Source organism: Diceros bicornis, chromosome 6 (assembly GCF_020826845.1).
Source record: "Diceros bicornis minor isolate mBicDic1 chromosome 6, mDicBic1.mat.cur, whole genome shotgun sequence".
Classification (NCBI taxonomy): domain Eukaryota; kingdom Metazoa; phylum Chordata; class Mammalia; order Perissodactyla; family Rhinocerotidae; genus Diceros; species Diceros bicornis.
This window is the reverse complement of record NC_080745.1, coordinates 45,478,871-45,501,401: the sequence shown is the minus strand read 5'-3', so window position 1 is coordinate 45,501,401 and position 22,531 is coordinate 45,478,871. Positions and strand designations below refer to the sequence as shown.

The 22,531-nt window shown below is 35.7% G+C and overlaps 1 protein-coding gene across 1 annotated transcript in view; it reads left to right on the top strand.

The window, feature by feature from the left end:
• The first annotated feature begins 3,916 nt into the window (after positions 1-3,916).
• Positions 3,917-22,531, top strand: part of PHYHIPL (phytanoyl-CoA 2-hydroxylase interacting protein like) — a 62,761-nt gene continuing 44,146 nt past the window's right edge. The window contains exon 1 of the mRNA XM_058543407.1: positions 3,917-4,164. Within this exon, the coding sequence (XP_058399390.1) occupies positions 4,059-4,164 (106 nt within the window). The 5' untranslated portion in view covers positions 3,917-4,058. The remainder of the gene's footprint in view (positions 4,165-22,531) is intronic.

Sequence of the window (22,531 nt, the reverse complement as noted above, 5' to 3'; positions counted from 1 at the left end):
TGGAAGCAACCTAAATGCCCATCAAGGGACGAATGGATAAAGAAGATGTGGTATATATACACAATGGAATACTACTCAGCCATAAGAAACGATGAAATCCAGCCATTTGTGACAACATGGATGGACATTGAGGGTATAATGCAAAGTGAAATAAGTCAGAGGGAGAAGGTCAAATACCGCATGATTTCCTTCATTAGGTAGTAGATAATAACAACAATAAACAAACACATAGGGACAGAGATTGGATTGGTGGTCACCAGAGGGGAAGGGGGGAGGGAGGAGGGTGAAAGGGATAATTCGGTACGTGTGTGTGGTGATGGGTTGTAATTAGTATTTGGGTGGTGAACATGATGTAATCTATGCAGAAATAGAAGTATAATGATGTCCACCTGAAATTTTTACAATGTTTTACAATGTGATAAACCAATGTTACTGCAATAAACAAACAAACAAAAAAAAGAATGTACAATTTCAGTTGAAGCTTGAATGACTGGTAGGATTTTGACTGTAATAGCTAACAATTAAATGATATAAGTGTATGGGGATTGCAATTATTCACACTGCAACTTAAGTATGAAAAGAAAAGGTAGAATTTTCTTTTTATCTAAAACTGATTTGGTCATTTTCATGATATCTCATTCACTGATATATAGGGGAAGAGGAATAATTTGTTTTTAGTATAATTCAGGAACCTGGGTTCAATCAGTATTTTTTAATCAGTTCCTTTAAGTAAAATTCAGCTTTTTTTTTTAGGTAAGATCCTCAGTCTTTCAGATTTCTACCTTTCCCTCTACATCCTATTTCAGATGAGTATTTGGCATATTAGGAGAGAGGAGCTTCCATCACCTTGAGGCATTGGGATGAAGGGTCACTGGATTTGAATAATGTCTTTTGCCTCCTCTGGTCTCTGTGGTGATATCCCTTGTATGCCCAGTTGTTTTTGGTCTTTCGTTGGAAGTTGGTGGCTAGAGAAACTCATGATCTGTGCATTCTCAGTTTGGTCAGGACCTGGTAGCCATCTCTAACTGACAAGTCTCATTTTGTCAGTACTTTAGACATCCCTGGTCTAGAAGGTTCATCCTGCAGTTTTTGCTAGAATATCACTTTGCTCTTTTAACATCAGGCTTCATGGCAGGTCTGGTAGCTCTCAGTTCAGCTATCTTCTGAGTACAGAGGAAATTCCAGCAGTCTGGAAAGTAAACTCCTGCCCTTCCTCTGCCTAACTATAATGCCTGTTCAAAGTTACCTGAATGTGGTCCCCCCTCAGCCTAGCCAGGTGATGATATCCTCCCAAAGATCTGAGAACTGGGGCAGAAATTTATCTGTCCTTGAGTTTTCCCATACCTATCTGGGTATTTCTAGCTACAGCCCCTCACCCTGTATCCTCAGAGTGAGAGTGAGTAAAAATGTTATTGGTTGCCTTCCTTGAGCATTTCCACCTCTTCTTCATAATTCTCAGAGCCAAAGAGAATAGGCCTTTCTTCCACTTTACCTAGTTCAAAGCCACTGTCTTCTTTATACCATTCTCTGGCCTAAGCCTTTATGGTGGACTGGGATATCTTGTCTTCAAAATGGGAGAAACTCTATCATTTGGACCACTAGGCCTAGCCTTGATATGTTAAACCATAAACAAATTTATATTTTATCTCTTGACAATGCCTTGATTTGAAGCCTAATAGCTTGCTAAAAAAAAAAAATCCTATATTGAATGTCAAAAGTCAAATATTAACCCTTTGTTTTGTATTTCTTATGTAGTAACCTAAATCCTCAGCAGAAAGGTGCCTTGGATTGAATAAATCTTCAATATATTGAATGAATATACCTAGAAAGTCACATTAATATTTCTCAAAACATTACCCCCTATTCCCATTACATATATATTGTGGGCCACAAACCTGGTCGTACTAATTTCCCATTTAAAGCCTTTCAATAATTTCCCATTCCCTTAAAATAAAATCCTTTTAGAGGCTTTCCTAACTAACCTGACTAGGTTAAGACCCCTGTGTGCACTTCCACAAGCTCCCATAATTCCTCTTTCATAACACTCATCATAATTTTACTTTCTCAATGTCTATTTTTCCTAATTTGAATTCAAAATTTCCAACATCTAGCATATTGTCCTTGCACATAGCAGGTGCTTAATAAATATTTGTATGAATTATAGTTTTAATTATATGCATGAGTTATATTTCTCACGTGTAAATCAATAAGCTGGTAACCTAGTTTACACAGTTCATTTTGAGATTTGTAAATTTGGTACTACTCTGAAAGATGAACCCACTGTGGTTGGACTGACAATTATCAGTTTCTAGTCCTCCAGAGCCAGGCTTTAAAATATAGGAAATTCACCAATAAGTGCCATCTTGTCATATTTCTTGACAAGTAATAATTTATCCTCTCCTTGGGGACACCTCTGCCTTGACACAAGAATTCTCCCCAACTACAAGAAGTAGATCCATCTTCATTAATACCTAAGTTCTTAATGAGGACGTTTCACTTTAAGATACTCAATTATCTTCCACAGATTTTTATCAACTTGCAGTTGTGCGAAGTTTTCTCACAGTCTTATTTTACTTTAAGCTGGTCCTTCTGTTTTACCAGGCTTCAGTTAACCAGGTTTCATCATGTTACGGCTAAATGGATGCGATTAGAAAGGGCAGCATATAGCAATCTATATGTAAATTGTTACTTTATCCGTTAACCTTTATATTTGAAATTGGAAAATCAATAAAAAGAAACTTTAATTTCAAACAAGCGTACACATTAAAAAAGGAGAGGGGGACACTATTTTTGATCCTGAGACAGCAACAAAACTAAAAACTATTCCAAAGAAACAAATGGCAACAGAGGTCAACAGGCTGTGACCTATACCTATTTTATTTGAAAAACATTTGCACCTCCACCAAGTGCATTGCAGAATCTTAAAAACAATGGGCAGATAGGTTTAGAGTTCTGGAGGAAGAACATTTTTCCATTGTGGAAAAGGTTCCTTCCATATCCATGAGGGCAAGTACTGTTTTTTTCCCCCTTCACTGGGGCCCAGAACAATGCCTGGCACAGAGTAAGTACTTAATACTTAGTTGTTGAATGAATGAATGAATGAATGAAGCTAGGCTGCGAAGGCGGAGAGATTAGTGGCTGTCGGCGCCCAAGCACAACTGCTGCCTTTCCAGCAGGCTGGCTGGCATCTCCTATTTCCTCACCTTTCTGGCAGTTCTGAATTCCCACGTTTGCTCCTGCTTCGGGATGGCTAAAATTCTGTCCCTAAACCCCGCCACTCCCCAGTTAATCCGCTCATTTCTCACACAGACGCAGCTGTTGCCGAGGAATGGCGAGCTGAGCAAGCAGGGTAGGGGCGCTGAGGAGCCCGGGACCTTCAGGGGTCGAAGGTAGCCCGCTAGCTCCAAACCCCACACGAACGTCTGGACCCTTATTTTTCCAATCTCTAATAAACAACCAACCTGCTCCTCGCACCTCCCCGTGCAGACGCCGCAGTGCCAACCTGGGCTCCGACTGACACTGTGAAGAAGGAAAAAGCGCCAAACCGCCCTCACCAGGCGAGACGGCGAGGCGAGCGCGCGGCACCCCTGGCGCCCGCCCTTCCCGCGCGCTCCGCTGTCCGACGCCGCACGCTGGGGGTTGCGGGGACCACCGCGCGAGGGCAGCCGGGGGCGCGTGCGCGCAGTAGGGCGGGGGAGATGGAGAGCGCCGCGCGCCGGCAGGTGGGCGCGTCCTGTCGCGCGCGTGCGCGCGCCGCGCCTTCTTCCTCACGTTCCCCGCGCGCCGCGTCCCCTCCCCGCCGGGAGCGCGCGCCTCCCGTCCTCGCGGCGGGTTCCTCTCAGTCTCTCAGAGCCGTACGCTCCACGGAGCTCCCGCCACAGCGGTCGCCTCCGCCGCGGCTCTCTAGCCTGGCGGCTTAGTCTCGGCCTCGGCGCCGCGTCCCAGGCTTCCTCGCCCCCTCTGTCACACCCCTTCCCTTTCCCGCCCTTCTCTCCCACCCGGTCCACCGAGAGAGTTCTGGATACGAAGCAGGCGGGCTTGAGAAGGGGGTTGGAAAAATGGAGGTGCCGCGCCTGGATCGTGCCCTCAACAGCCCCACCAGCCCCTGTGAGGAGGTGATCAAAAACCTCAGCCTGGAGGCCATTCAGCTGTGCGACCGGGACGGTAAGAGCGGCCGGGACCGTGAGGAGAGGGGCCGAGCCCGCGCCCAGGTGCCGCGGCCGCTCCGGCTCCGCTGACCCTGCCCTCCCGGGCGACGGGGTCTTTTGTTGTCCCCCCTGTGCAAATAAATGCAGGTGGGGGCTCCCCTCCGCCCACCTTCCCTCAGACCCCAGAAACAAAAGGACCCCGGGGCCCGCGCGTTGGCGCGGAAAGTCGCCGTCGTCCCCGGCCGCGGCGCCCCGCGCAGTCCTCGCCCGTCTGGCCCCAGCCGAGGAGCTGCCCGGCGAGGGCGCCGTTCCCGCCTGCGGCTCCTGCGCGGGACCAGGCGTTTCCGATCTTTGCCGCAGTCCTGATTTTCTGGTGCTCCAGGCACCGAAGGGGAAATGCTCTCTCTGGACGTTTCTACCACCCCCACCCCCCACTGCGCGACACACACACGCACACACACACACACGCACACGTTAGCATTCTCTGCCCACAAACTTATCATTTCCTTTTTTAAACCTCCCGTCTTCAGACCTCCCAAATTTAGAAGTCTTTTTATCCTCTCAAAATGGGATTGGGATGACGGTTTTCAGTGAACGGGGTGGGGGGAGAGTGTGCATTTCAGCACCAAGGACAGCCACAAGCTTCATAGTTGGGGGCTGTGATTCAGAAACTGTCAAAAATCTGTAAAGGAAGTGGCTTAATATATCTGCTGTGGTTCAGAATATGTGGCGAGTACTCACCATTGTGTCTTGATATTATATCGCTTATTCTATTGTTAAAGTTGACAGTCTCCTAAAGAAGGAAATTGATTGAACACAGGTCTGAGCGTTAAAGAGATAAGCTAGTACTATGTGCAATATGGGTAGTTACAGAGCTTCTGTGTTAGTGGGAGTAGTTGGAGAGTCAGTGCTATTTCAGTAATGTGGAATAAAACTTCATTTGTAAAGCAGTCATCTGATCAGTAATTGATTGGCCAAATAATTGTGAAAGTGGACATCTGACAGAGGAAAAACCATTTACATGTTGTCAAGATGACCCTGAACACTTTTGGCTATAAATGAAATTAAAGTTTAACTGTATATAGAGACGATGATTTAAAAACATTTCTTAGCCAAGGTTATGTGGAGATACTAATATGCTCACAATAAGGTCATAAAATTTATCAGTATGTAATCCAAACAGAGAGCAGAGGTCTTGTTTCCAAAGTCATTTAAATGGTAATAACTTGGTTAGGCGTTGCGATACAGTACAGTTTAGGTCAACTGAACACTGAATTTCTGTTTATTAATAAATTTAGGCACAGAATAATTGCTCTCTGAAGCCAAAGCCACTTTAAATAATTTCTGACATAGGTGTAGTATGGATAAGTAAATACTCTTGCAAAAGCTGCTTATATTTCCTTTATCCTTAGACTGTTTTGGTCACCATAGTAATAGGTGCACATACTTATGATATCTAAAAAAATTCATCATTTTGGTATTCCATATATAAGCTTGCATTATTAGACTATAAACATTATTTTTAATATACCACATAGGAAGTCATATGGGTTTTAGTTTATACTTTCTTTTGAAATGAGTTTTTACAATGTTACCATTGTAAATATTTTGATTTTCCTAGATTGGTTTGACAGAAAATCCAGAATCTAATAAAAGTAGATTTCGTTTTTATTTACTTCAGTGATTTATCAAAAGCTCATTACTGTAGTTATTGGAAATAGGCAATTCATGGTTGCTCCCCAGAACCCAGTATTCTTAATACTTTAAATTGCATTTGCTGCATTTCAAAGACATTAGGGAAAATAAAGTTGTTTTTTTCTTTTCTATGAAGTTTACAGAGTTAATAATGTAGACTACAAAAATTAATGCTGCATTTACTGTGTTCTCTTCTCTTACAGTATACTATGTTATTTTGGTAATATTTTTTAGTTCTTTCAGTTCACATTATGAATCCTGCAAAATGAGCAAATTATATAACATTTAATTTGGAGTGGTGTGCTAGCACTAAGCAGTATCTATGAAAATTACTACTTATTTGCAGACTTTTAGTTGATTCAACATAGATTAATTAAATAGGGTTTCGTTTTATAAAATAGCTTATACCAACAAATACAAAGAGCTAACTCTTCTATTAAAAGATGTGTAAAAATTTCGAAATAGCTTGTGTAGAGAAGTTGTTATATGCTTAACTCTTTATTTTGTGACTCTACCTTACATGTCAATTCCAAAAATGTTAAGTTGGTTTCATAGGAATAATTTAGAGGAGGTAATATAGTTGTTTTTACAGAACAATTTAAAAATGTTCCACTAAGTTTGTCAACTAGACCTTATTTATCATAATTTTATACTGAGAAATATTCAGCTAGATGCTATTTGCTCCCTTCGCTTTCTTCTTTTCACTTCCTCTCAGGTCTCATTATTTTACTTCTGTCAATATATACCAGAGAAGGATTAGGATGTGGCAGAAGATCTGTTATGTGCTTAAGTACATAATAAGTGCGATATTTTCGTAATTTTATGATCATAGTACTACATTTGTCTTGTTTGCTCTTTACTTTTTCACTTTATTTTACCCTACTCTTAATCTGGTGATGTGAAAAAAAATGAGACCAACATTAATTCCTTGGAAGTGGAACAAAATAGAATAGGAGAAAATATAATATGATTGTTAAATATGCATTTCCTTTTACTCTCTCCACTTACAGATGTTTTTAATTTTACAGTGTTTTGCATATTGTGTCAACTAAGAGCTGTGGCTGCTGATAAAAGTAATTATGTCTTATGTTTCCTTGGCTGTCCTCTTTTATGTTGTTTTCTGTGTTGCTTGCCTATTTTCTTATAAATTAATCTGTTTCCATTATTAGCAACAATTCACAATGTTTCTTTTTTTTATAGTTTCTCAAAGTATTCAATAGTCTATGAAGAATATGGAATAGAATCCAAATGGTCATATAATTGGATTTTTTAATTAAGCAAGAGGTACACACACACATTATCTCATGTGTGCTTTTATCCTAGACATGTGTGCTTTGGCTGCTAGTACATGGTCCCTGCCTAGATGTTACTTGTAGTTCAAAATGAGGATCCTGGATAGACTTCTATTAGGAAAACTCTGAAGATAAATGCTGTAGATCTAATAGTTTCTCTAATCTCTATTGCAAGTAGAATAGTGTTTCTGTTCCTCTATCTCTGCTGTGCTGAACTATCCTCAAGTTGCATACATGATGTACTTTAATTGTGGGTTTTCAAAAAAATTGAAGGAAAAAAATGATTTCTCATCTGGAATCATCAATAATATGGGAACCCATTTCCAGTTTGCTTCTTCACATAGGTCCTTCAGACCCTAAATGATCTGTGAGGAGACAAAACAGCCCCCAACCCCACACACAGAATTATGTTACTTCTACTTCATCTTTTTTATCATGCATATAAATATATTGAAGCTTTCTTTCCTTGCTGAAGAGGAAAGATTTATTTATGTGTTGCTTAACCTGCATCTAGGCTCCCTGCCCTCTTGTTATAACAGTGAGGAAGAAAATACAAAATTAATTTGTTGTATAGCACTTAAATCCACCCCCAAGCCTTCCTAGTTGTAACAAGTATTATTTCCATGATTAGGGCGTTTTATGACTGCCTAGATACGGTTTATGGAGGTTATGATGCTAGTCAGTAAGGGAACACATTTTAAAGAAATTTAAAGAAAGAGTACCCATAACTATTACCTTTAATAGTAGAAGATTGTAAGGTAGTCATTATTCAGTCTCACTGACATGCATATAGTATATTGGTAATACCATTTTAGAGTCAGACAGACCTCTGATAGAATACTGACTCTTTATATGTTGTCACCTTAGGTAAATTACTTAATTTTTTTTAGTCTCAAGCTTTCTCATGTAAAATGGGTACAATAATGTCAATCCTGAAGGATTGTTAAAATAATTAAATGTAGTATTACATAGTATTTCTCACAATTCTTGACAAAAAATAGAGAATAATTATTATTGTAAATGGAATATTCTCCACATATCTTCTTGAGTTGAACATTTTTTTGCCAATGTTTAGATCTTTGTTGTTTTTCATTTCAGTTTTTTTTAGTTGGTAAATCCATCTTTCATCACTTCAGCTTCATGAATAGTCAATAGAAACTGTAAATTTAAAAGAACTGAATTTTAATCGGTTAACTGAACAGTAGATTTTAAAATCACAGTTACAGTACTCTATTCGTTGCTTATATTTTTTTGTCCTATTGGTAATATCCTTGTCAGCCTTAATCTTAAAAGCTCTTTTCAGCTTCTACTTCAAACCTACTGTCTGCTGCATTTCACGTTCCTTATGACCTTGATACCTGCTTTGGTTAAGTATTTGCATCAGAGCCCTTCTCTGTTCTTGATTTAACATTTTTTTTTTCTTTATGATTTTTTTCTACAGATAGATCTGTACTAGCACATGTGACCTCTGGATTCATTTCTTTGACCCAAATATGACTATAGAGATGCTATAAATTTTTATTAGTATGAAACAAAACAAACATAAAATAAAAGCCAAAAGAAACAAACAAAAAGCTTGAAAACCATCAGATTATGTTAAACCAATTCATATTCTTGGTAGGGGATCTACTTCACTCCCAGAGAAGACCAGGAAGTTATTAAAGTAAAACTCACATCAAAGGATATGTGACCAGACTCCCTCCAGTGGTAGAATGACTGATGTGTCATAAGTAGTAACACACTTGCTGGCAACTTGCTTTGTTGCCTAGGTAAGCTAGTCAGAAATTCACTCTCTAGAACCCTGTCTAGACAACTTCCAAGTCACTTTGCTTATTGCTACTGATATTTCCCCTTCTTTTAGGCCCAATCTTGATTTTTCCTTTAACTTATGTGAGTATAGTTTCCTGATTACTTTTATATTTTGTCCTGGGCTTCAGTAATAACAGCAGCTGTATCACTTACTGCAGTAAGCATAATCTTTCTAGTTTCTGATTTTCCTTCTCTGCCCTTAGTAGATGAATAGTTTAAGCTTTGCCTTATAGTAGTTACTTCTTTCTTGGGTTTGTTTTCCATTTCTGTTAAATTTCTCTATAAGAATGTTTTTATCATTTATCTAGATTCTGTTTTTACTGCTCTAAAGCATTTGCCTCTTTAACTGTTTAAAATATTTTATTATTACTAGATAGTAGTTAAACTGTCTTATTAAGCAGGCTATATTTTATACATATACATTTAAGAAGTAAACTCAGTATTTGGGGAAGACTTCTAGCAGAAATGTGTGGAAGAGTTGAGTCTTGCTAGGAAAAATAGATAGGCAGCATCAGCATGTTCTCTATATGGAAGGATAGTGAGTGGCAAAAGAAATCTAAAAATAATTGCCAAGAATTTGTGATTGATTGAATTTTCAGGCAGAATGGAAAATGATCAGGGGTAACTTTAGGATTTTAAGTCTGGGAAATCAGAAGAATCATTGACAGGAAAGAAAAAAAGAGAAAGGAGATAATATTTAGACATCATGATGACAATTTTTTACATCTCAAATTTTAGGTCTTAGTGGACCTCCAAATATGTCCTAAGCCCTTTTCCAGGGGCACTTCCCATTCTCACAGAAGTCTTGTTTGCAGAACAATATTATATACATACTGCCTTATTATTATTCTTTCAGTGTGCATCCGTAACAGAGCCCACTTAGATTCTTTTTAAACTCTTTTTTTCTAGATTCCCATTACTCAAAGGCTACTCATAGTTCAATGATAGTATTTTGAGAATCATTACTAGATAAAAACTAACCACTTGATACTTTATATAGGACTGTAAAATAGAGATTTTTGAGTCATCTGAATAAAGGTAGTTTTGGAGTCTTAGGAGACTTTTCAGAGAGATTTAGTATAAAGTGAAAAGAATGTTTATGTTAAGACATTTGGAATTGAACAGTAAGAGACTCCATTGGAAACTTATGTTAAAACTTAAATAAACTTATATTTAGCAATTCCTCTTATGTTCTGGGGAAAAGAGTTCTAGAATGAGGAATGAATTGTTCATAGAACTATATATTCCACTAAGGAGACTAGAACTTAGGCGAAAAAGGGAAGGTTAGGATTTGGCTTCAGTTTTAGAGTGACCTCAAATGAGCTTTGTGTCTCACCCCTTGAAAGAAAGGGGTGCTGGGGAAGGCCAATTTTGAATCCCAAAGGTGAAATAAATCTACGTTCCAGGTTTGTTAAAAATGCGAACAAGAGCTCTGCATTCGTAAGTTGAACAAAAAGCATCATACTCTGAATTGTAGTTAGTTTTATTTGTGTTATTATGACTATTTGGGTCAAGTTGGTAGTTCATTTTAAAGGGGCTGCCCTTTGGGGATTTTTGTATATATACTCTTTGTTGTAGTGGTTGTGGCAACTAGTGTAAATAAATCTGTCTCTTTGTTTTCTATAGCCTGTGGGAGTGTTGCTATCTAATAATAGTATGAAAGGTTTATAGCTTCCCTAAACATATGCCACTAAAGACAAGGCACAAAAAATTTTTCAATACATTGCATACTTACTTTGATTTTCTTGAAAAATAGTGTCTCATCTTCTGCAAGCCTAAATGTTGGTGAGTCTATCAGTGTTAAAATTTTAAAAGCTGATGATAAATGCAAACAAGAATGATGATTTTTCAAAACTACAATGAGATATCACCTCACGCCTGTCAGAATGGCTATAATTAACAAGACAGGAAACAACATGTGTTGGAGAGGATGTGGAGAGAAGGGAACTCTCATACACTGCTGGTGGGAGTGCAAACTGGTACAGCCACTATGGAAAACAGTATGGAGATTCCTCAAAAAATCAAGGATAGAACTACCATATGATCCAGCTATTCCACTGCTGGGTATCCAAAGAACTTGAAAACACCAATGCATAAAGATACATCCACCCCTGTGTTCATTTCAGCATTATTCACAATAGCCAAGACTTGGAAGCAACCTAAGTGCCCATCAAGGGACGAATGGATAAAGAAGATGTGGTATATATACACAATGGAATACTATTCAGCCATAAGAAATGATGAAATCCAGCCATTTGTGACAACATGCATGGACATTGAGGGTATTATGCAAAGTGAAATAAGTCAGAGGGAGAAGGTCAAATACCGTATGATTTCCTTCATTAAGTAGTAGATAATAACAACAATAAACAAACACATAGAGACAGAGATTGGATTGGTGGTTACCAGAGGGGAAGTGGGGAGGGAGGAGGGCGAAAGGGATAATTCGGCACGTGTGTGTGGTGATGGGTTGTAATTAGTATTTGGGTGGTGAACATGATGTAATCTATGCAGAAATAGAAGTATAATGATGTACACCTGAAATTTATACAATGTTATAAACCAATGTTACTGCAATAACCAAAACATTAAAAAAAAAAAGTGATGATTTTTGAGCATCTACTATGCGATAGGTTCTTAATAATTGCATTTTAGAATTATATCTGCCATGTAGAATAGGGATCAGCAAGTTACAGTCCTTGGGCCAAATCCTAAAACCTGCTGCCAGTTTTTGTAAGTAAAATTTTATTGGAACACAGCCATGGCCATTTGTTTATATATGGTCTGTGGCTACTTTTTTGCTACAGCAGCAGAGTTGAGTAGCTATGACAGCAGGCTACCTAACCCACAAACCTTAGAATACTTACTATCTGGTCCTTTATGGAAAGAGTTTGCCAACTCCTAATGATTGAGAAAATAAATTAATCTCTCTTGATAGGAATAAAAATGTTGAAACAAGAGTTTCTGAAAGAATTGTATAATCATTTTGTTTTTATATATTACCAGGGTTTCGATATTATGCAGGTCAGGCAGAGAGCTGGGGAAAGCTGAAAAACCTTATCAGGCAGTAGGCTAGCTCTGTGTGGAGTCAGTCAAAACTGGGTAGCCGTCTATGCCATTGTCTCTGATGGGCAGTGAGAGAAACAAGCCTTAATTTTAACTTGAAATCTAGTCTTCATATAAATAACTTTAGAAAGAAATACTGGTTATGCATTAGCATTTCCAGGTATACTTACAATTCTATTTTTTTTTTTTTGAGGAAGGTTGGCCCCACGCTAACATCTGTTGCCAATCTTCCTCTTTTTCTTTTTCCTCCCCAAAGCCCGGAGTACATAGTTGTGTATCATAGTTGTAGAGTTGTAGCTTTTCTGTGTGGGACACCACCTCAGCAGGGTTTGAGGAGCGGTGAGTAGGTCCGTGTGAACCCCGGGCCCCGCTAAGTGGAGTGTAGGAACTTAACCTCTACGCCACCTGGCTGGCCCCTCCAATTCTATTAACAGATATTTTTTAAAGTGTCCAAGATGATGATGTGAACTTGGAGAAATATGGATAGTTATATTGATAAATATTACAAAAATTTATGTATATATCATATTTTTCCTTCTAAAACAAATTCTCATGGAAAAAGAGTTGTCTCGTTCATCTTTCTATCTTCCATAGCCTAATGTAGTGTTTTGCAATCTGTATTTTGTTTTTTTTCCCAATATCCAATTTATCACTGACTGATACTTTATAAAAAATATAATAAAAATGAATTGTTAGAAAAATGAAATTTAAAAGATCCAAAAAGATTCAACAGACATAAAAATCACTGTCAAATTCCTATAAAGTTTCTAAAAGCCTAATTCTAATTTTTATATTTATCTCATCACACACTGGTAAATAGTTTGCAGAACAACTCTTTGAGTATGCTAGCTAGAGGACAGTTTCGTTCTATTCTTGTTCACTGATTAATTTTTAGGTACTAAACTTAACCAGTTAATATTCTCACTTTGTTTCCTTTTGTTCTTTTACTTGCCTGGTATTTTTGCTATTTATTTGTATTGCTATTTATTTGCTATTTATTTGTATTCCAACTTTAGAACAGAGGGAAAAAAGAAGAATCCAAGAATGAATGTAACTTGGATCTTACAGTTAAAGGATTTACTGGTATTTAGGGAGACAATACATTTAAATAGATAAATATAATATGTGATAAGTACTATAAGAGAGTGTAGAAAAGAAAGCGGTTAATTCTGTCTTGAGTCTCTCAGATGGCTTCACAGAGGGAAGCAGCATTTTTTCTGGGTATTAAAAGTAAAATAAAAATTTGCCAGGAGAAGTAGGATAAGGTCATTTCTGGCAGAGCTAAGAGCATATATAAAGGCATAAAATCATGTATGTTCTAGGAATACATAGCATTTGGTATTGCTGGAGGGAAGAAGTAAGTGTTCTTTGTGGGAAAAGAAGCTGAAAGCTATTTAGGGCTACCTAGATTATGCCATGATTAGGAGTTGGATTTATCTAGTCTGAAATCTTGTTAGATTTCAAACTTTCTAATTTGTAGAGACCCTTTAAAAAAAGACACACCTACATTTTGCAGAACTCTAAGAAGTAGCATTTTATTAGTATACATTTATCCTGTAATTTTAAACTTGTAGCATTTCTCAAATAAAGTCAAAGATATAGTGAGAAATTAAAATTAGCAGTTATGCTTGAAAGTTTCTATTTTATATCAGACTCAAATCCACTTTATTTCTGTATTTTATTTTTATTGCATTGTGCCTAGGAAATTCTGGTTCATACATAAATGTAGTGGCAAATGGTAATGTTTTTAAACTCATTTTGCCTTCTCAGGATACTCTTCAAATAAATTGATCCAGACTTAAACAGAAATCGTAAGATTTTTTTTCCGAAGTTGAGTCAAAAGATTTTTTTTTCCAAAGTTGAGTCAGAGTAAGTGTTCATTTTGGAGGGAGATGGTAGAATTGATTCATCAGTCAGTTCATTTTCACATTGTTCAGTGTGAAAATAATGTACTTGTAATATTCTGAGATACTCATTGATTACATTAAATAACTGCTCATACTTTTGTGCTGATCTCTTAAAATTTCAGAACAGTTGAATTTATTTTACTTGCATGGTGAATCTAAACCGTAAGGATCAATTTCATTACTGACAATTTATCTGCATTTATAAGCTTGGTAGCATTGTGACTACATTGTCAGATTGAATTTCTTCAGCTTATTAAAGAGCTAACTAATCAGTTTGCCCATTATTTATATTTGAAAGATATTTATCAAAGAGTTTTTTTGTGTGTGTGTGAGTAAGATTGGCCCTGAGCTAACATCTGCCAATCCTCCTCTTTTTGCTGAGGAAGACTGGCCCTGGGCTAACATCCATGCCCATCTTCCTCTACTTTATATGGGACGCCGCCACAGCATGGCTTGACAAGTGGTGCATTGGTGCGCACCGGGATTCGAACCGGCGAACCTGGGGCCGCCGCAGTGGAGTGTGCGCACTTAACCGCTTGAGCCACCGGGCCGGCCTCTCAAAGAGTTTTTTAATAAAGTATTTCTTGTTTCTTTTGAAATATTTATTTCAAAAGGACACCACCTAAGTTTGATATGAAAAATGAATTTTGAAATTTTCTACCCATAACATTACAATTAGCTCAGAAAAAAAAAAACACTTTCAATTTAATTGATAGTCTGTATGTGGTTATCCAAAACTATTTTGAAATATTTTAATATCCAGTCCTTATTAGTAAACAATTACTGCTTAATGAAAGCTAGCAACAGCTTTTACAGGAGCTACCCCTCCTGAGATTTTTAAATTTTATCTACTTCTCTTAATATAGTTGTCTCAACATTTCTGACAGTTTAGTTGATAGTATGTTAAAAACTGATTTAGACATTAAAATTTCCTTCTCCACTGTATGTTGTTCTGCCATCCTTGCATTTACCTATTTGAGAAACTTCTACAAAAGTAAATGGAGAGATCTGCCACATTCATATTCTCATCCAGTTAAATTGAAAAGATTTTACATAACCCCCACATTTGAATTAATCAAGTACATGTGATGAATATTTTGTATTCTCTGCATTTTCATACATGTACCAATGTTTTGTTTCAATTTTTTAACAGTTTACTAATTTAACATATTTACTGCAATGTCAGAAATGCAGGATTTAATAAATTGTTTCTCCAATTGTGTATGCTTTTGTTCTTAGGTGATATGGTGACTGTTCTGAGCACGTTTTAATTGCCAGATTTGCAGAACCTCAGGCACATTTTTTTTTTCAAAATTATGGAATTTGTCAGAGACCGTATCATTATTTGCAAAACCTTGTTGTATGAAAACTTCAGTTTTTATCACTACAATGTAAATTCTACTGACAGATGACTATCATTGAAATTTAGCATTGTATTTAGCTTTAGTAAGAGCTTCTAGCATATTTATTTCATTTTGAATATAGTTGCCAGTGTGGTCAATATTTACTGAAAAATCAACTGGTGCTAATTAATAGTAAGGCTTTGAGACATCTTGAGCCAAATCAGTCTCAATACATCCATGTTAACATTGGTTAAACATTCCTCCTTTTAACTAGGGATCCATTTCTAGTTTTATAGGTAATTATTTCATTACCTATACTGGAAAAAGTATAACTCTATCCCAAACTTAGAATGACTTCATCACAAATATAATTAGAGAAGTACACAAAACTCATAGTAAGCCCTTCTATTTAATGTGTTCTGATGAACTGAAGGGCCAAACAAATGCACCTGAGCCTTGTCTGCAACTAATTGAACACTGCATGAAAGTTCATAATGTGTGTTTCTAAAATTTTACTTGAGCATATACTTGCTGACTTGAGTTAAAAAAACAAACAAATGTGAAACGGGAACAGAACCATAACTTTATATACATTATGCCATTTTGTGCACTGAGGTAGCAGGCAAAGTTTTATTTTGATGTTTACACAAAATCACACAATACTTGTGAGACAGTTTAATGTATGCTATTTGTATTACAGTTTTAAAAATACTTTAAAAATAATTAAAAAGGAAGTTAAATGATAATGTTTGCTGAACCCATATTAAGGGATCATTAGACCTCTGTATTAAAAAAATTAAATCGTTGGTCAGAACCAATTTAAACCATTGGTTCTCAAAATTTATCACCTGGAGGGCTTGTTGAAACACACATTGCTGGGCCCCACCCCCCAGAGTTTCTGATTCATTAGATCTGGGGTAGAGCCCAAGAATTTGCATTTCTAACAAATTTCCAGGTGATGCTGATGTTGGTGATCCAGAGATCTCACTTGGAGAACCACTGCTCTAGGTAGCATGACCAAAGAGGTTCTTAGGTAAGGAAGAGATATTATATATTTGGTTTTAATAAATAGTATTCCAGCATCCATTTGAGGAATGAACTGGGATATTGAGCTCAGGAGTTTAACCACTTTTAAGGCAATTATAGGTAGTAGGACTATTATGACAAGGTAGATAAAAATTAGGGGTGGTATTGAACAACATTTCTGAAGTAAAAATCTGTTGACTTCGTGATTAAAGTGAAAGTGTGAGATATGAAAAAGGAGTTGTTGGTGATGGCTAAATTTGGTAGACTGGGAAATTGGGTCCATTTTGACACCAGTAAATCAAGTAGTAATTGTTGGTTGGAGGGAAGTGAAGGAGTAGCCTTGATAACAAGCTATTAAAATATTATCTGCACAAATTTCAGATATCTGTGGAATACCTAGATGGAAATGTCCAGAAGGCTGTTAGAAATATCCATGTCTTATATGAAGAGAGTTTGAGGATAAAGATGAAAATTTGGTAGTACTTTTCAAGCTGTTTTTCTGTTGCTCCAATTTCTCCTTTATCAAATGTTCCTTCCTTCGTCTTCTAGTCAGTCCTTCAGACCCATGTCAAATTGTTGAACTGCTCTTTAGAGTGAGTAAATTCAAATGCTGTTGTCTTTTTTTTGTGGTGTCTAAAAGGAGCATTTGAAAATTAATTACTTTTGATGTAATTAAATTTGACTTGGATGTGGTTATTTGGGGCAGTTTACATGGAAGAAATAGAATTGACATAAGCTCTGTATTTGGTAGATTTCTTCCCCTTATTCTGAAAGAGAATTAAGTGTATGATTTTCTTGGAAAGTCTATGACTTACTGTGGAAATACACTGGGTTAATTTTTCCTCCTTGGCAACATAGTCTGCAGCACACAAAATAAACAAACTGTTGGAACTCAAATTAGCAGAAAAATAACGACAATGGAGTCTAAAGAAAAACTAAAATCTTCACCAAAGCTATTTCTAAGGCTTTCCGTGCTGAACATATATTTCCAAGATTTTCTTTTACTTTGGATCTACTAATTTTAATGTTTACTAGGGTATTTATTGAATGCTAACCTCAATAAGACATAATCTTTTGCACTGAATTTTTTTTTTCCCGATTCTTTGTGTTTAAGCGTAAACCTTCCATTTTAATATAGTTTTTGTGTAACTTTTTCAAGGTGTGCTAAGGCTGGATGTTTGAGCCTATTTTTATATATTTTCTTCTGGTGCAATTCAGTAGATCGAATATTAATTTTCCTGGAGCTTGATATAGCTTTTTTGGTTGATATTTTAGTGATTAAAAAAAGAAAAAGGAAAGCCTAATGACTAAAAAGCAGTGGTTCTGGAATTTGCAGCTTACACTACTTGTTTTGCTAAAAGCTTTACTCATTCAAATTCTAATGATAAAATTTATGGTAATAAAATTTGAGGGTGAAATAGTGATAAATGTTCCAAATATAATCTAGCCACCTCGACCAGAATTTTTATTCTGTACCACATATTGTAGAAAGGTATCTTCATTTGTCTTCATCTATATGATATTTCTAAGAGCTTCACAAATATTTCTAAAAGCTTCATATAGTGGATCAACAATCATTGAACTTTTTCTTCACTACTCGCATAATAATTTGAAGAATTTTTTTCTCAGTTTTTTATTAATACTTTACAATTTTAATTTTCTGACATACAAAGGCCACTTAGTTTCATTATCATGTATTAATATTTTAATGAAAGTCTTAAATATATTTGCCTAGATACATGCATGATGCTATTTAGCACAATAACGTACGCGTGTATGTGTGTGGATATTTACTTATTTTTATTGCACTTTAAAATGCAGACATGCTGTCCTTTAAGAAAATTTGAAATATGAAATATAAACTTATGAAACTCATTAATCAGGGAATAATTATTTTCCCTACAGTAGTGTTCTCTGTCGTTTTTCTAGTGTTCTTAATTGTTTTCTTCAGAAGAATTTGACAGAATGGCAAAAGGTGGCAGTGAAATGTAATACCAACTAAATTGTCTTAAACAATGGTTTCTTAAATTATCTCTGAAATTTCTATGAGGGAAAGTATAAACCAGACATTGGAAATTGAAAGATTTAACATTTTTAGCTTCATCTATTTATAGGCCATGTGAAAGGTAGCTAAGTTGTAATTGTGCTGACAAATTTCAAAAGCACTCTAGACTGCTGCTTTTGTATCATTTACCTCTGAGTTTGCAAAGCTTGTTGCCCAGCATTTCTATCAACGTTTCTTTATTTTTTTCTTTTCTTTGAGCACAAGAAAATTCACATTTCTCGTGAAATGTGAAAAACATTGTTTTTAAGTTAAATAAACAACTCCTAAGGAAGATAAATGTGATGATATAAGAAAACAGAAAGGAGAAAAAAGATTTTACCCTGAATGGTTTTTGTTAAATTAAAAAGTAGTTTTGCAAAATTTTTGCTTGACTAATGTTATTACCCTAACAGTATAAGGTATCATAAATTATTTTAGTACCAGAATTTATTTTAATTGCTTTTCAAATGATTTTGTTGTCTCGTATTATCCCTAAGAGTCTGCAAATGGCTTACTGCCATTTTTCTGTTGAACTCTGCTACTTTTTATGGGGAAATTATATGCTTTGTTTTTATAATGTAAGGACTTTCAAAAGTGTCATGTAAATGCCATGGGTATATTGTGTATGAACCCCAAAGGGCACATCAGATAATCAATTGGGCCATAGAAGAAAGTAATTGAACTGCTATTAGTATTTATTTTTATCTTATCTAAAGTAAGAAAAAATGTTTGATTAATCTTATTTATATAGATTAATACTTGGTATATCAAACTATCATGTATACTGTGCATGGAGTACCTTTATATAATTGGTGTATGGAATTGAGAAATGAAAAATATTAGTGTTTGGTAAGACACCTACTAATGTACTTTCTCCATTCTGATGTACCCATTCTTGTGTGATATCTTTTCCAACTGTGACAGCCCTTAAAACCAGGTATCTAAATAAATTGAATTTAGAGCTGGTCATGTGAGTTGTTATATCACAAAATGTTAAACTAAGATTATCAAAATAAGAACACATATTCATATACTTCTTTTAGTAGTAAATAAAAAAAATTATTTAAAAATATTATGTATTTTATCATTTTAAATTTCCTTTTTGCCAGTCGATAATGTTCATAATATATTAGTACAGTAGTCTGTGTATATGATTTATAAAGAAATAACTGCACTTGTTCATGTCATGTTATTCATGTCATAAATGGATGTTGAATTTTGTCAACCCTCAACATTTTTTATATAGAAGTACAAGATCAAAAAAAGTTTTAATAAATGAATTTTTATTATATTCATTCTATTTTTATAAATCTTGCTTTACAGCAAGGTATATCTGTAATAAATCCACTCAAGATTCAAAGGTGCATATTATGAGTACATCACATAGTTATATACTCTTTCTTTATTATCAAAAAGATTTTTTAAATGTATTTTTTGTTAAGGTATAATTTACATAACATTGTATTAGTTTTAGGTCTACAATGTAATGATGTGATACTTGTAAATATTGCAAAATGATCAACACAATAAGTCCAGTTAACATCCATCACCATACATAGTTACAAATTTTTGTTTTCATGATGAGAACTTGTAAAATCTATTCTCCTGGCTACTTTCACATATGCAATACAGTATTATTAACTGTACTCATCATGCTGTACATTATATCCCCATGACTTATTCATTTTATAACTGGAAATTTGTACCTTTTGATCTTCTTCAACCATTTTACCGACCTCCCTACTCCCTGCCTCAGGCAACCACCAATCTGTTCTCTGTATCCATGAGCTTGTTTTGTTTGTTTGTTTGTTTGATGTTTTAGGTTTTTTTAGATTCCACATATAAGTGAGATTATATGGTTTTTGAGAAACCTCCATACTGTTTTCCATAGTGGTTGCACCAATTTACACTCCTACCAACGGTGCACAAGGGTTCCCTTTTCTCCACATCCTTGCCAACACTTGTTATTTCTTGTCTTTTTGATAAATAGCCATTCTAACAGGCTATTAGATGTTAGAATAGCCATTGTAGCAGGCTAATGACATGGTATCTCATTGTGGTTTTGATTTGCATTTCCCTGATGGTTAGTGATGTTAAGCATCTTGTCATGTACCTGTTGGCCATCCGTATGTCTTCTTTGGAAAAATGTCTATTTAGACTTTCTGCCCATTTTTATATTGGAATGTTTTTTATTTAGCTATTGAGTTTTATGAGTTCTTTATATATTTTGGATGTTAACTCCTTATCAGATAAGTGATTTGCAAATATTTTCTCCCATTCAGTAAGTTAACTTTTTCATTGTGTTAATGGTTTCCTTTGCTGTGCAGAAACGTCTTAGTTTGATGTAGTCCCACTTGTTTGTTTTGCTTTTGTTGCCTTTTCTTTTGGTGTCAAATCCAAAAAAATCATCGCCAAGACCAATGTCAAGGAGCTTACCACCTATTTTTTCTTCTAGAGTTTTATGGCTTCAGGTCTTACATTCAAGTCTTTAATCCATTTTGAGTCAATTTTTGTGTATGGTGTAAGATAGTGGATCAGTTTCATTCCTTTGCATGTAGCTGTCTAGTTTTCCCAGTACCATTTATTGAAAAGACTGTCCTTTCCCCATGGTATATTCTTGGCTCCTTTGTGGTAAATTCATAGACAATCTGCATGGGTTTATTTCTGGGCTTTCTTCTGTTCCATTGATGTATGTGTCTTTTTATGCCAATACCATACTGTTTTGATTACTATAGCTTTTTAATGTAGTTTGAAACCAGGAAGTGTGATGCCTCCAGCTTTATTATTCTTTCTCAAGATTGCTTTTGTTATTAAGTCTTTTGTGGTTCTGTACAAGTTTTAGGATTGTTTTTTCCAATTCTGTGAAAATGCCATTGGAATTTTTATAGGAATTGCATTGAATCTGCAGATTGCTTTGGGTAGTATGAACATTTTAACAATATTAATTCTTCCAGTTTATAAGCATGGAATATCTTTCTGTTTATTTGTGTTTTATTCAATTTCTTTCATTAATGTTTTATGGTTTCCATGTACAGATCTTTCACTTCTTTGTTAAATTTATTCGTAGATATTTTATTCTTTTTGATGCAGTTGTAAATTGGGTTGTTCTCTTAATTTTTGTTTCTGATAGTTCGTTATTAATGTATAGAAATGCAACAGATTTCTGTATATTGATTTTGCGTCCTGCAACTTTACTGAATTTGTTTATTCTGTTTTTTGGTAGAGTCTTTAGCATTTTATATATATAATATAATGTCATCTGCAAATAATGACACTTCTACTTCTTCCTTTCCAATGTAAATGCCTTTTATTTCTTTTTCTTGCCTAATTGCTCTGGCTAGAACTTCTAATACTATGTTGAATAAAAGTGGCAAAAGTGGGCATCCTTATTTTGTTTCTAATCTTAGAGGAAAAGTTTTTAGGATTTCACCATTGAGTAGGATGTTAGCTGTGGGCTTTTCATATATGGCTTTTATTATGTTGAGGTATGTTCCCTCTATACCAACTTTATTGAGAGTTTTTGTCATAAATGGATGTTGAATTTTGTCAAACACTTTCTCTGCATCTGTTGAGATGATCATATGATTTTTATTCTTCATTTTGGTAAGGTGGTGTATCACGTTGACTGATTTGCAGATGTTGAACTGTCCTTGCATCCCTAGCATAAATCCTGCTTGATCATGGTCTAAATCCTTTTAATGTATTGTTGAATTTGGTTTGCTAATATTTTGTTGAGTTTTTTTGCACCTATTTTCATCAGCAATATTGGCCTGTAATTTTCTTTTCTTCTCACATCTTTGTCTGATTTTGATATCAGGGTAATAACGCTGGCCTTGTAAAATGAGGTTGGAGGTGTTCCTTCCTCTTCTGTTCTTTGAAAGTGTTTGAGAAGAATTGGTATTCTTCTTTGAGTGTTTGGTAGAATTCACCAGTGAATCCATCTGGTGCTGGACTTTTGTTTATTGGGAAGTTTTTGATTACTGATTCAATCCGTTTACTAGTAATTGGTCTGTTCAGATTTTCTATTTCTCATGATTCAGTCTTGGCAGGTTGCATGTCTCTAGAAATTTATCCATTTCTTCTAAGTTGTCAAATTTGTTGACATATAATTGGTCATAGTAGTCTCTTATGATCCTTTGTATTTTTGTGGTATCAATTGTAACATTACATCTTTCATTTCTGATTTTATTTGTATCCTGTC